This window comes from Pelobates fuscus, chromosome 9, assembly GCF_036172605.1.
Source record: "Pelobates fuscus isolate aPelFus1 chromosome 9, aPelFus1.pri, whole genome shotgun sequence".
Taxonomy (NCBI): Eukaryota; Metazoa; Chordata; class Amphibia; order Anura; family Pelobatidae; genus Pelobates; species Pelobates fuscus.
Window position 1 is genome coordinate 48,332,088 of NC_086325.1, and position 16,057 is coordinate 48,348,144.

Consider the following 16,057-nt stretch of genomic DNA (forward strand, 5'->3'; position numbering starts at 1 on the left):
TTAAACTAAAGTTGTTTTCGTGACTATAGTGTTACTTTAACATATTGGTAATTTTCATCAAAATATTTTTTTAAAGATAAGATTAAAAGTATTTGAATGGATTATAAATGACAGCAACTGTGTTACCAGTCTATTTCCTATTGCTTATGAGTGGAAATTTTACCCTACGTAGGTCATTATTGAAGAAATTGTAAAAGTTCCACTACATTTGTTAAACCTGTGTTTAATTACATATGGGTTACCCCAAAATGGCCTTGATAATAATATAATTGTATAAGCTTTCAAATTGATTTGATACTTTCAGATAAACTTTTAAAATTATTTAAGGAAAAAAAATCTAAGACAAAATTCCTTCAATCCCAGAATGCAGTCAGATCTCTCCTTGGATCAAGTTGTTTATCAACTGATAGGGCATTTATGGATTTTTTAAACGAAAAGTTATCATACTCCAAAGTTTGTATTGCAATATTAATTCGCTTTTGGTTGTTTTTTGTAGCTGTATTTTTAAATGAACAAAATGTTCTTCAAAGACTGAGAACTGAAACTGTGCAGTCATCATTGAAATATGTACCTTTCCAGCATGTCTCAGGACTCCACTCACTCCAAAAACCATCATTTGCACAAAACATGTTGACCTTTGCTCTGATTCGAGTGCAAATTTCATTGCTAGAGTTCAATTTGATGATGGTTTCCCTTTGCTCTGTGTTAATCTAGTAAAAAAAAAAAAAAAGTAGTCAAGTTCCTTTTATGAAAAGAATCACATGTTGACAGTATAAAACTATTTATATTTTATAAAGGTTTGCTTGAATTTAATTTGGTTTGTTAGGAGTGCCTCAAATCTGATTTTATATTATCCGATTTACTGCAAAAGTTCTTTTTTTCAGGATAAAAAAAAACAACTGCAGACAGGAAGAAAAACGAAAAAGAAAACATATTGCTTCCTTGAACTTTATAACCAGGAATTACACCAAATATTAGATCCATGCACAGTTCAAGGTCCACTCCAAGGCAGGGACGTTTTAGCCGCGAGGCAAACAAGGCATTTGCCTTGGGCGGCATTTTCCAGGGGGCGGCAAAAAAAGCCGCCCCAAACGCCCAGGGCAAATGTCTTGTTAGCCTTGCGGCTAACTGACATGCCGGCCGGGCTGCTGGGCTGGTTGCAGGGCGGGCGGCACTGGTGGGCAGGCGGCTGGCGAGGGAGCTGTCTGCTCAGTTCCCTCGCGCGCCGCAGAGTGAGACTGGGAGCCGGAATATGACATCATATTCTGGCTCCGCCTCCCAGCCTCACTCTGTGGGCGGCGCGAGGGAGCTGAGCAGAAAGCTCAGGGGGAAGTGCTCCCTCGCCAGCCGCCCGCCAGTGCCGCCCAGCAGCCACTGGACCACCAGGGAATGGGAGAACCCCATTCCCTGGTTACATTTAAATAAAAAAATAAAAAAAAGTGTTAATATGAGTGAGTGTGTGTATGTCTGTTAGTGTGTGTGTGTCTGTTAGTGTGTGTGTCTGTGTGTGTCAGTAAGTGAGTGTGTCTGTTTGTGTGTGTGTGTCTGTTAGTGTGTGTGTGTGTGTCTGACTGTGTGTGTGTGTCTGTTAGTGTGAGTGTGTTTGCCTGTGAGTGTGTGTGTGTGTGTGTAAGTGAGTGTGTCTGTTAGTGTGTGTGTGTGTGTGTGTGTGTCTGTTAGTGTATGTGTGTTTGCCTGTGAGTGAGTGTGTGTGTCTGTTAGTGTGTGTGTGTCTTTGCCTGTGAGTGTGTGTGTCTGTTAGCTAGTGAGTGTGTGTCTGTTAGTGTGTGTCTGTGTGTGTCTGTTAGTGTGTGTGTGTTTTTGTTAGCGAGTGTGTGTTTCTGTTAGCTAGTGTATGCGTATCTGTCAGTGAATGTGTGTGTGTGTATTTAGAAGGTGGGGGGAAGGGTTGGGTGGGGGTGGAGCCTGAGTTTTGTCCAGCTTAGGGCCGCACAAAACCAGGAAACACCACTGCTCCAAGGACAATAGCCAAAGGCAGCTTGCTGGTGTGGTTATGGTACCAGGAGTGCCCTTTCACCCCTCATTGTTAGTAGACAGGAGATCCCTGCTTAGGACTTCATATCTCTCTGTTAGTGATGTACCGAACTGTTCGCCGGCGAATAGTTCCTGGCGAACATAGCATGTTCGCGTCCGCCACCGCGGGCGAACACATGCGGTGTTCGGTCCGCCCCCTATTCGTCATCATTGAGTAAACTTTGACCCTGTACCTCACAGTCAGCAGACACATTACAGCCAATCAGCAGCACACCCTCCCTAGCAGACCCTCCCACCTACTGGACAGCATCCATTTTAGATTAATTCGGAAGCTGCAACCATTTTTTATTTTTTTTTCAATTTTTTTTTTTTTTTAGTGCATATAAATGTTACAAGTAGATACTACCCCCAGACACTCTGTGTTACTGCAGATACTCCCTCCAGACACCCTGTGTTACTGCAGATACTCCCTCCAGACACCCTGTGTTACTGCAGATACTCCCCCCAGACACCCTGTGTTACTGCAGATACTCCCTCCAGACACTGACACAGAGCAGAATAGGGACTGTTCCCCCTACATAGGGTCACTTGGCAGATATGGATTGACACCTATCCTAAGGATCCCTGATAAACACTGACACGGAGCCCTCCATGGGTGAAGATGGATTAATTTTTTTTTGTGCTCGGGTTTTTTATTTTATTTTTAAGTTCGACGGGTATGATGGCTTTTTATTTGGCCTTTTTTGGGGCTAAAAAAAATGAAGATTTTAGAAGAAGAATAGTAAGTTGAATTTTACTTTACAGGGTAGTAATTTTATTCCCCCTTCACTATTTTTTAGGGTGAGGGGGGTAGGTAGGGGCTTTTTGATTTGGTTGTGTGACTAGGGGCTTGGGGACACACACTGCATACACACTATACACACACTGCACACACTATACACACACACTGTACACACTATACACACACTGTACACACTATGCACACACACACTACACACTGCATACACTATACACACTCTACACACACTGCATACACTATACACACACTGCACTAACTATACACACACTGCACTAACTATACACACACTGCACTAACTATACACACACTGCACACACACTATACACACACTGCATACACACTGCACACACACTATACACACACTGCACACACACTGTACACACTATGCACACACACTGTACACACTATGCACACACTGCACACACTATACACACACACTACATACACACTACACACACACAATATACACACACACTGTACACACTATGCACACACTGCACACACTATGCACACACACTACACACACTGCATACACACACTGCACACACTATACACACACACTATACACACTCACTATACACACTCACTATACACACAATATACACACAATATACACACTATACACACACAATATACACACACACTATACACACACTGCAAAAACATACATTTAAAAAAAAATTGCAGCTGTTTTTTACATTTCAAAGTTGGGGAGGGGGGTGCCAAATAAAGGATCCGCCCCGGGTGCCAAATGCTCCAGGTACACCCCTGTATAGAGGGGAGCCATGTTACTCTGTATATAGAGAGGAGCCATGTTTACACTGTATATATAGAGGGGAGCCATGTTACTCTGTATATAGAGGGGAGCCATGTTACTCTGTATATAGAGAGGAGCCATGTTTACACTGTATATAGAGGGGAGCCATGTTACTCTGTATATAGAGGGGAGCCATGTTACACTATATACAGTGGAAACATGGCTCCCTCTATATACAGAGGGGAGCCATGTTTACACGGTATATAGAGGGAAGCCATGTTATTCTGTATATAGAGGGAGCCATGTTTACACGGTATATAGAGGGAAGCCATGTTACTCTGTATATAGAGAGGAGCCATGTTTACACTGTATATAGAGGGAAGCCATGTTATTCTGTATATAGAGGGAACCATGTTTACACTGTATATAGAGGGGAGCCATGTTACTCTGTATATAGAGGGGAGCCATGTTACTCTGTATATAGAGGGGAGCCATGTTTACACTGTATATAGAGGGGAGCCATGTTACTCTGTATATAGAGGGGAGCCATGTTACTCTGTATATAGAGGGGAGCCATGTTACACTATATACAGTGGAAACATGGCTCCCTCTATATACAGAGTAACATGGCTCCCTCTATATACAGAGGGGAGCCATGTTTACACGGTATATAGAGGGAAGCCATGTTATTCTGTATATAGAGGGAGCCATGTTTACACGGTATATAGAGGGAAGCCATGTTACTCTGTATATAGAGAGGAGCCATGTTTACACTGTATATAGAGGGAAGCCATGTTATTCTGTATATAGAGGGAACCATGTTTACTCTGTATATAGAGGGGAGCCATGTTACTCTGTATATAGAGGGGAGCCATGTTACTCTGTATATAGAGGGGAGCCATGTTACTCTGTATATAGAGGGGAGCCATGTTACTCTGTATATAGAGGGGAGCCATGTTACTCTGTATATAGAGGGGAGCCATGTTACACTGTATATAGAGGGGAGCCATGTTTACACTGTATATAGAGGGGAGCCATGTTACTCTGTATACAGAGGGGAGCCATGTTACACTGTATATAGAGGGAGCCATGTTACTCTGTATACAGAGGGAGCCATGTTACTCTGTATATAGAGGGAGCCATGTTTACTCTGTATATAGAGGACTGTTTGCGGTGCGTTAAACGGGGAGTTTGGTCTGTCACTGTGAAGCGGGCGTAACCCTTACACTACCTGATCGATACAACATCATACCCAGGCCCGGACTGGCCATCGGGCATACCGGGCAAATGCCGGTGGGCCGCGATAGCCGTGGGGCCGAGGCCGGCAGGGGAGATCACAGGATCTCCCCTGCCAGCCCCTGCAGGGCCAGCGCTACCCGAGCGCCGGCCCTGCTCTGTGCCTCCATGGGCCGGTGGGGAGATCAAAGATCTCCCTCACCGGCCCACAGGCATTGAGATGCGGCCGCCGGCAGGGGAGGAAGGGAGGCAGGAGAGAGGACCGGCGGAGCTCTGTCCAGCAGCTCTGCCGGGTCCTCTCGCGAGGTCTGAGCGTTGCCGCGGTTACCGGTTACCGCGGCAACGCTCAGATCTCGCGAGAGTGAACTCTAGCCGGCAGGTTAGAGTTCACTCTCACCACTGGACCACCAGGGAAGGATTGCAGCACCCTCCATGGCAGCATGGCACCCCACCCACAAGCAGAATGGATCCCCCCTCCCAGGATTAAGGTAAGAAGGGAGGGGGGGATATAACTTTTTTTTTTTTTAATTATTAATAAAAAAAATATATATTGAAATTTAAATAAAAAATCACACTAACAGCCCCCTCACACACACACACACACACACACACACACATCACCCCCAGACACACACAGCACCCAAACACACACAGCACCCCCAGACACACACAGCACCCCCAGACACACATCACACACAGCACCCCCAGACACACACAGCACCCCCAGACACACACAGCACCCCCAGACACACACAGCACCCCCAGACACACACGGCACCCCCAGACACACACGGCACCCCCAGACACACACGGCACCCAGACACACACAGCACCACCAGACACACACAGCACCCAGACACACACAGCACCCAGACACACACAGCACCCAGACACACACAGCACCCAGACACACACAGCACCCAGACACACACAGCACCCCCAGACACACACAGCACCCACAGACACACACAGCACCCAGACACACAGCACCACCAGACACACACAGCACCCTGACACACACAGCACCCTGACACACACAGCACCCTGACACACACAGCACCCTGACACACACAGCACCCTGACACACACAGCACCCCCAGACACACACAGCGCCCCCAGACACACACAGCGCCCCCAGACACACACAGCGCCCCCAGACACACACAGCGCCCCCAGACACACACAGCGCCCCCAGACACACACAGCGCCCCCAGACACACACAGCACCCAAACACTCACAGCGCCCCCAGACACACACAGCACCCCCAGACACACACAGCACCCAGACACACACAGTACCCAGACACACACAGCACCCAGACACACACAGCACCCCCAGACACACACAGCACCCCCAGACACACATCACACACAGCACCCCCAGACACACACAGCACCCAAACACTCACAGCGCACCCAGACACACAGCGCACCCAGACACACACAGTGTCCCCAGACACACACAGCGCCCCGAGACACACACAGCACCCAAACACTCACAGCGCCCCCAGACACACACAGCACCCCCAGACACACGCAGCACCCAGACACACACAGCACCCAGACACACACAGCACTCAGACACACACAGCACCCCCAGACACACACAGCACCCCCAGACACACATCACACACAGCACCCCCAGACACACACAGCACCCAAACACTCACAGCGCACCCAGACACACAGCGCACCCAGACACACACAGCACCCTCACTCACACACAGCACCCTCAGACAGACAGCACCCTCGCTCACACACACACATATATATATATATATATATATATATATATATATATATAAATATATAAAATAACCCTCAGTGAGTTAACAGACAAAGAAAATTAGAAACCTAGAATGTGACGGCAGATAAAAACACCCTCACACACAGCACCCCTCTTACATACACACACACTGCACCCCTCACACATACAATACGTCCAAACATATATATATATATATATATACATATGGAACATGGGGGGGTGGCTGCACTCACCTGAACATGCTTAAATGGGGTGCTGCTGGGGGCCATATTATACAATAAACAATACACAAGATCCAGCGCACTCTCCTATCTACTAAACAGCAACTTCAATGTTGACAGATTTTATTAGTTTTTAAAAGGTTTTTTTTAAAAACACCTTATCTAGGCAAAAAATAATGGGGATTTAGTTACATTATATGATCATACATTGCATAAGCCTGCCACAACGTCAATGTACCCCATCTTTGGCAGGTCCTACTCTCACAGTCTAATGTCTGCTCTTATGAGATTAACCCACTTACTTGGGAAAAAAATTCCATCTGAGGCTCTGAGGTTTTTCCCAAGTAAGTGGGTTAATCTCATAAGAGCAGACATTAGACTGTGAGAGTAGGACCTGCCAAAGATGGGGTACATTGACGTTGTGGCAGGCTTATGCAATGTATGATCATATAATGTAACTAAATCCCCATTATTTTTTGCCTAGATAAGGTGTTTTTAAAAAAAACCTTTTAAAAACTAATAAAATCTGTCAACATTGAAGTTGCTGTTTAGTAGATAGGAGAGTGCGCTGGATCTTGTGTATTGTTTATTGTATAATATGGCCCCCAGCAGCACCCCATTTAAGCATGTTCAGGTGAGTGCAGCCACCCCCCCATGTTCCATATGTATATATTTGGGAGTCTAGCCAACTCCTTGGTTTTGCACCCCTCCCTGTCACAGGTGCCTCATCTCAGGTCCCTATTTAGCCTTGTACTGCAGAGAGCTTCAGATGGAATTTTTTTCCCAAGTAAGTGGGTTAATCTCATAAGAGCAGACATTAGACTGTGAGAGTAGGACCTGCCAAAGATGGGGTACATTGACGTTGTGGCAGGCTTATGCAATGTATGATCATATAATGTAACTAAATCCCCATTATTTTTTGCCTAGATAAGGTGTTTTTAAAAAAAACCTTTTAAAAACTAATAAAATCTGTCAACATTGAAGTTGCTGTTTAGTAGATAGGAGAGTGCGCTGGATCTTGTGTATTGTTTATTATATATATATATATATATATATATATATATATATATATATATATATATATATATATATACACACACTACAGCACCCCTCACACTGCACCACTACACACATTACGCTCCAGATACACGCTAGATCCCTTACCCTATATGCACTCTTAATCCTCTATACACACACACACACACACACACACACACACACACACACAATCTCCTATACACACTAGATCTCCTACACACCCTCTCTACAACCCCTACACACACTACGTCACCTATACACACACACACTACAGCCCGTAGGCACACACTCGCTACATCCCCTATAACACTATGCCCCCTATACACACACTCTCAACAGCCCCTAGCCACACATATTACATCACAATCACAAATTAAATTGACCTATTTACACAATACCACACCACACTCTACACACACGCAATCCCACAAGCAGGCTCCAAACACATGCACCATACACTTTCCTGGCCCTTTTGTCCTCTGGTATCCCACTTGTGGAGACACCAGAGACAATTTGAAAGCAAACACAGCGCAAGCATGTTATTAAATTTGCTTGCGCTGCGCAGAACAAATACAGGGCCTTTTTCTAATGCCAGACCTCTTCAGCGGGGCTCTGCGCATTGAACCAACTTGCTCACTTTGAGAGGGGGCGTGCTTGTCATTAGTGATGACAAAACACACCCTCTCTGGCCCCGCCCCCTTCTTAGGGGGCCGCTCTGATTGAAAAATGCCCGGGCCTAATTTTGTTCCCAGTCCGGCCCTGATCATACCTGATGTTTTAAAGCACGTTATTCCAAACAATTTAGGAATGTTAGGTGATTTATGCCCTTTATGGATTAAAACCAGACTCTCCATCAACTATGTAATTTTTCCATGGGAGTTTTGCCATGGATCCCCCTCCGGCATGCCACAGTCCAGGTGTTCGTCCCCTTGAAACAACTTTACCATCACTATTGTGGCCAGAAAGAGTCCCTGTGTGTTTTAAAATTCGCCTGTCCATTGAAGTCTATGGCGGTTCGCACGGTTCGCCCGTTCGCGAACATTTGCGGAAGTTCGCGTTCGCCGTTCGCGAACCGAAAATTTCGGGTTCGCGACAACACTACTCTCTGTCATTCAAAACAGGTTTGACTTCTTAGATTGGGGAAAGTGCTAGGGCACTCCTGGAACCATAATCACTACAGTGAGCTGTAGTGAACATGGTGCTCGGAGTATTCCTTTAAGCTACAAAATATGTTGTACATTATTTGTTGGTCCAGAAAAATGTGCTAACAATGGCTTAGTATTAGCTAATCAAGCTAATCAAGTGTATACAAGTGAACTACACAAAAATGTTTGTGTTTAGGTCTATCAACATGTTGGAACTTGCAAGAATCAATTCAATCTGTAGTTTTTGTAATATACAATCCATCTCTGGTGTGAAAAGGTAAAACAAACCTTCCAAATGTCGTCTTTGTCTTTAGAATGGATCTCATATACCAAACATTGTACGGGGACTCTGCCTCTGGGGGGTTCCCATTCCAATATTAATTCATTAGCTTTAATCATACGGATAGTCACTTCTTCTGGAGATCCAGGCTTAACTATTAGGGAAATTAGAAGATAAGAATTCAAAATACTTTAATACAGTGAAGTAGAGTCTCAAACTGTCATTAGGCTATACCTGCAATGTTAGCAAATACATATAATGATTATAACAGAATGTAATAACACTGGTAAGTGATGTACAAACTAGTTTTATTCAAATATTATACATACAGAACCACTGGAACACTTTATTTCTTAAAGGGACACTATAGTCACCAGAACAACTACAGCTTAACGTAGTTGTTCTGGTGTGCATAGTCTTTCCCTGCAGGTATTTTAAAGAAATCACTGCCTTTTCAGTGAAAAGGCAGTGTTTGTATTGCTGCCTAGGAACAACTCTAGGTGGCCAATAGAGGTGCTTCCTGGGTCAGTGCACGTCTCCACACTTTGCATGCAGAAACTGAACTTTTCTCATAGAGATGCACTGATTCAATGCATCTCTATGAGGAGATACGGATTGGTGCAGCATGGCATTTTGCTATGAGAAAGCACTGGATTGCCTAAGATATCCGATTTTGATTATTTCCACCAAGGAGGCCTGGCGCAGTGCTGGAATAACGGTGAGTAAAATCAACTTTCCCTTAGATAACAGGGGGGCTGTGGACCGAAACTGGGTTTTCACAGCTATTGTGACAGGAAAACATATTTGTCAACTGTTACCAACATTACACTAACTTTGTAACACCCTTTACAAAGGAAATATTTAATCAGTTTATCAGACACTATTATGGCTTTAAACCATTTAGTTAGATAGTTACACTGAGGGAAAAAAGTATTTGATCCTCTGCTGATTTCGAACGTTTGCCCACAGACAAAGAAATTATCAGTCTATAATTTTAATGGTAGGTGTATTTTAACAGTGCGAGACAATAACAAAAGAAAAATCCAGAAAAACGCACATCAAAAAAGTTATAAATTGATTTGCATGTCAATGAGTGAAATAAGTATTTGATCCCTTATCAATCAGCAAGATTTCTGGCTCCCAGGTGTCTTTTGTACAGGTAACGGGTTGAGATTAGGAGCACTCTCTTAAAGGGAGTGCTCCTAATCTCAGCTTGTTACCTGTATAAAAGACACTTGTCAACAGAAGCAATCAGTCAATCAGATTCCAAACTCTCCACCATGGCCAAGACCAAAGAGCTGTCCAAGGATATCAGGGACAAGATTGTAGATTTTGTGTAGAAACGAGACCAGACCATCGCCAAGCAGCTTGGTGAGAAGGTGACAACAGTTGGTGTGATTATTTGCAAATGGAAGAAACACAAAATAACTGTCAGTCGCCCTCGGTCTGGTGCTGTCAGGATTACAGTATGACCCAGCACGTAGAATTGTGTAACACAGAGGACTGGTAGGTAACGTATACCTCACCTTAGAATGGCCGGACTAACGTACCAAAGAATAGTCAGAAATAGCCGAGGTCAAGGGACACAGAAAGAGACAGAATGATAAGGAAAAGCCAGGGGTCAGGAATGCCAGAAAACAGGGAAGTCAAAATCAATGCCAAAGTCAAATAACCAGAATAACCAGAATCAATAACGTGCTCTCGGACAACCACAAGAAAACCACGACAGGGCACAGAGCAAGAGTAGAACTGGGCTTAAATACCCCGCCTGTGGATCTGCTTGGTTGTAACCGGCCTTTGACCCCAAAGGCAGTTAGCAGGTTCCTATTTGCATGATTGCTGCTCAGCACAAACCCTCCTGTGGATTGATTGCTGCTCGGCACAACTTTTCCTGTCAGGACAGTAAAGTTGCTCGGCACAAATTTTCCTGTCAGGACAGTAAATGCAATTAATCACATTTTTATGTGCAGATAATATGTGACAGGTGCTCCATCCAAGATCTTATGATCATTGAAACTCCACGAGGTGAGGTGAGAACAGTGAGGATTCAGCCCAGAACTACATGGAAGGATATTGTTAATGATCTCAAGGCAGCTGGGACCATAGTCACCAAGTAAACATTTGGTAACACACTACGCCATGAAGGACTGAAATGCTGCAGCACCCGCAAGGTCCCCCTGCTCAAGAAAGCACGTGTACAGGCCTGTTTGAAGTTTGCCAATGAACAACTTCATAGGCGTGCGCAGCCTATTGCATTAGGGTGTGCACCCTAAAGCACAAGCACACACCGCGTATATATATGTATGTATGTATGTATGTATGTGTATATATACATATACACATATATACACATACACACATACACTGCTGTGTGTGTGTGTGTGTGTGTGTGCGGTTAGTGTGATGTGTGTGTAAGGGTGCTGGTAGTGTACTATGTGGGTGAGGGTGTTTGTGTGTGCGCGCTTGTGAGGGTGCTGTTAATGTACTGTGTGTGAGGGTGCTGTTTGTGTGTGTGTGTGCAGTTGTGAGGGTGCTGTTAATGTACTGTGTGTGAGGGTACTGGTAGTGTGCTGTGTGTTTGTTAGGGTCCTGTTTGTGTTTGTGAGGGTACTGTTTGTGTGCTGTGTGTTAGGGTGCTGTTTGTGTAATGTGTGTAAGGGTGTTGTGTGTTTTTGTGAGGGTGCTGTATGTGTGGGTGCTGTGTATGTCTGTGGGTGCTGTGTATGTCTGTGGGTGCTGTGTATGTCTGTGGGTGCTGTGTATGTCTGTGGGTGCTGTGTATGTCTGTGGGTGCTGTATGTGTGTATGTGCTGTGTATGTCTGTGGGTGCTGTATGTGTGTTGGTGCTGTGTATGTGTGTTGGTGCTGTGTATGTGTGTTGGTGCTGTGTATGTGTGTAGGTGCTGTGTATGTCTGTGGGTGCTGTGTATGTCTGTGGGTGCTGTTTGTGTGTGCTGTGTATGTCTGTGGGTGCTGTGTGTCTGTGGGTGCTGTGTATGTCTGTGGGTGCTGTGTATGTCTGTGGGTGCTGTCTGTGGGTGCTGTGTATGTCTGTGGGTGCTGTGTATGTCTGTGGGTGCTGTGTATGTCTGTGGGTGCTGTGTATGTCTGTGGGTGTTGTATGTGTGTGGGTGCTGTATGTGTGTGTGTGTGTGTGTGCTGTATGTGTGTAGGTGCTTTATGTGTGTGGGTGCTGTGTGTGTGTGGGTGATTGTGGGGGGGTGGAGGTGGGGGTACATTACTCAATATCCCCCCTCCCTTCTTACTTTATGTGGGGAGGGGGGATTCTTGTTCCTTGCTACATTCCCTGGTGGTCCAGTGGAGATGGGGGCAGATCAGTTAATATCCCCCCTCCCTTGTTACCTTATGCCTGGGAGGGGGATCCTTGTTCTGCCATCCTTCCCTGGTGGTCCAGTGGTGAGTGAACTCTAGCCTGCGGGGCTAGAGTTCACTCTCGCGAGATCTGAGCGTTGCCGCGGCAACGCTCAGATCTCGCGAGAGGAACCCGGTGGAGCTGCTGGCAAGAGCTCCGCCGGTCCTCTCCTGCCTCCCTCACTGCCTGTGGGCCGGTGGGGAGGGAGGCTGAGAGCAGAGCCGGCGTTTGGATAGCGCCGGCTCTGCATGAGCCGACAGGGGGGATCCTGAGATCTCCCCTGCCGGTCTCAATACATAGGCGTGCCGCGGGGATTAGGGTGTGCCCAGGCACACCCGGCACACCCCGTGCACACGCCTATGAACATCTTAATGATTCAGAGGAGAACTGGGTGAAAGTGTTGTGGTCAGATGAGACCAAAATCGAGCTCTTTGGCATCAACTCAACGTGTTTGGAGGAGGAGGAACGCTGCCTATGATACCAATAACACCATCCCCACCATCAAACATGGAGGTAGAAACAGGGGTCAAGTCCTGGGGAATAAAGTGTGGGAACTCACTCGAGTTCCACCCTCACCCCACCACCAGAAAAAAAAAACTTGCATGCATATATAAACATGTACACACACTCACAGACACACACACAGACTCACAGACAGACACACACACAGACACACACACACACACAGACAGACACACACACAGACAGACACACACACAGACAGACACACACACTCCCAGACACACACACTCCCAGACACACACACTCCCAGACACACACACTCCCAGACACACACACTCCCAGACACACACACTCCCAGACACACACACTCCCAGACACACACACTCCCAGACACACACACTCCCAGACACACACACTCCCAGACACACACACAGACACTCCCAGACACTCCCAGACACTCCCAGACACTCCCAGACACACACACATCCACTCACACACACACACATCCACTCACACACACACATCCACTCACACACACACATCCACTCACAGACACACACTCACAGACACATACACACACTCACAGACACATACACACACTCACAGACACATACACACGCTCACAGACACATACACACACTCACAGACACATACACACACTCACAGACACACAGACACATACACAGACACACACAAACACTCCCAGACACATACACACACACACTCCCAGACACAAACACACACACACACACACTCACAGCCACACACAAACACACACACACACACACTCACAGCCACACACACACTCACAGACACACACACATACACTCACAGACACACACACATACACTCACAGACACACACACATACACTCACAGACACTCACACATACACTCACAGACACATACACACACACACTCATAGACATACACACACACTCACACAGACACACTCCCAGACACATACACAGACACATACACACACTCACAGACACACACACATACACTCACAGACACACACACATACACTCACAGACACACACACATACACTCACAGACACACACACATACACTCACAGACACACACACTCACACTCACATACACAAAAATTATTTGTATATATTTTTTTTTATTTAAAAATGTCCACCCAGCCTCCCTACCTGGAGAGCTGGCGTGGACCTGTCCCTGGGGTCCAGTGGGGCTTCAGTGCTGCGGCTCTTGTCTCGCTGTCAGACACGGCAAGGGAGCTGTGTTCTCTCTGCTCCCTCTCGCCGCGCGGGCTGTCTGCTGATGCCGGGAGCCAGAAATTACATCATATTCCGGCTCCCAGCATCAGCAAACGGCGCGAAGAGAGGGAGCAGAGAGAACACAGCTCCCTCGCCGCGTCTGACAGCGAGACAAGAGCCGGCCGGGGGGTTCCTTCAGGTGGCCATTAGGCCACCTCTTGGACCCCCCATGACAGGGGGAACACAGGGACATTTGGGGGCGGCATTTTTTGCCGCCCCCCGAGTGCCTGCAGGACCATAAACGGGAACTAAAAAAAAGTGCAGGAACGCCGGTCCCACGTGTTCCTGCAGGACTCGAGACCTGGGTAGAAACATTAATCTTTGGAGGTGTTTTTGGTCAGGGCATTGAAAAAATGGGTCGTAGATGGGTATTCCAGCAAGACAATGGCCCAAAACAGCCAAACCAACAAAGGAGTGGCTCAAGAAGAAGCACATTAAGGTCCTGGAGTGGCCTAGCCAGTCTCCAGACCTTAATCCCAAAGAAAATCTGTGGAGGGAGCTGAAGGTTCGAGTTGTCAAACGTCAGTCTCGAAGCCTTAATGACTTGGAGAGGATCTGCAAAGAGGATTGGGACAAAATCCCAACAAAGGAGTGGCTCAAGAAGAAGCACATTAAGGTCCTGGAGTGGCCTAGCCAGTCTCCAGACCTTAATCCCAAAGAAAATCTGTGGAGGGAGCTGAAGGTTCGAGTTGTCAAACGTCAGTCTCGAAGCCTTAATGACTTGGAGAGGATCTGCAAAGAGGATTGGGACAAAATCCCTTCTGAGATGTGTGCAAACCTGGTGGCCAACTACAAGAAATGTCTGAACTCTGTGATTGCCAACAAGGGTTTTGCCAAGTACTAAGTCGAAGGGGTCAAATACGTATTTCACTCATTGACATGCCAATGAATTTCTAACTTTTCTTACATGCGTTTTTCTGGAATTATTTTTTGTTGTTGTTATTTTGTCTCTCACTGTTAAAATAAACCCACCATTAAAATTATAGACAGAGCATTTCTTTGATAGTGGGCAAACATTCAAAATCAGCAGGGGATCAAATACTTTTTTCCCTCACTGTAGATAGATTTCTTCATTGTTTTTGACTAGATTTGAGGAACCCTCAGTAATTAGTGGTGACTAGAGATGTCGCAAACATCAAATTTTCCGTTCGCGAACGGCAAACGCGAATTTCCGCAAATGTTCGCGAACGGGCGAACCGGGCGAACCGCCATAGACTTCAATGGGCAGGCGAATTTTAAAACCCACAGGGACTCTTTCTGGCCACAATAGTGATTGAAAAGTTGTTTCAAAGGGACTAACACCTGGACTGTGGCATGCCGGAGGGGGATCCATGGCAAAACTCCCATGGAAAAATTACATAGTTGATGGAGAGTCTGGTTTTAATCCATAAAGGGCATAAATCACCTAACATTCCTAAATTGTTTGGAATAACGTGCTTTAAAACATCAGGTATGATGTTGTATCGATCAGGTAGTGTAAGGGTTACGCCCGCTTCACATTGACAGACCAAACTCCCCGTTTAACGCACCGCAAACACCGCAAACTGTTGTCAGAGGCAGACACACCAAAAAAATGCCACACTGCTGAGCTCTGCAATGACGGCATTCTGGTGGTGGCAACAGCATGCGTTGATTGGCGTGCTGTCTGGCTGACCCCGGGTGCCGATGCATGCTGTCTGACTGTGCCACTAGCTCCT

General features: G+C 46.2%; 1 protein-coding gene across 1 annotated transcript in view; it reads right to left on the reverse strand.

The window, feature by feature from the left end:
• Window positions 1–16,057, reverse strand: part of IL13RA2 (interleukin 13 receptor subunit alpha 2) — a 61,565-nt gene that overhangs the window by 17,667 nt on the left and 27,841 nt on the right. The window contains exons 7-8 of the mRNA XM_063433357.1: window positions 9,248–9,393; window positions 572–710 (exon numbers count right to left, since the gene is read on the reverse strand). Coding sequence (XP_063289427.1) covers window positions 572–710; window positions 9,248–9,393 — 285 coding nt within the window. The remainder of the gene's footprint in view (window positions 1–571; window positions 711–9,247; window positions 9,394–16,057) is intronic.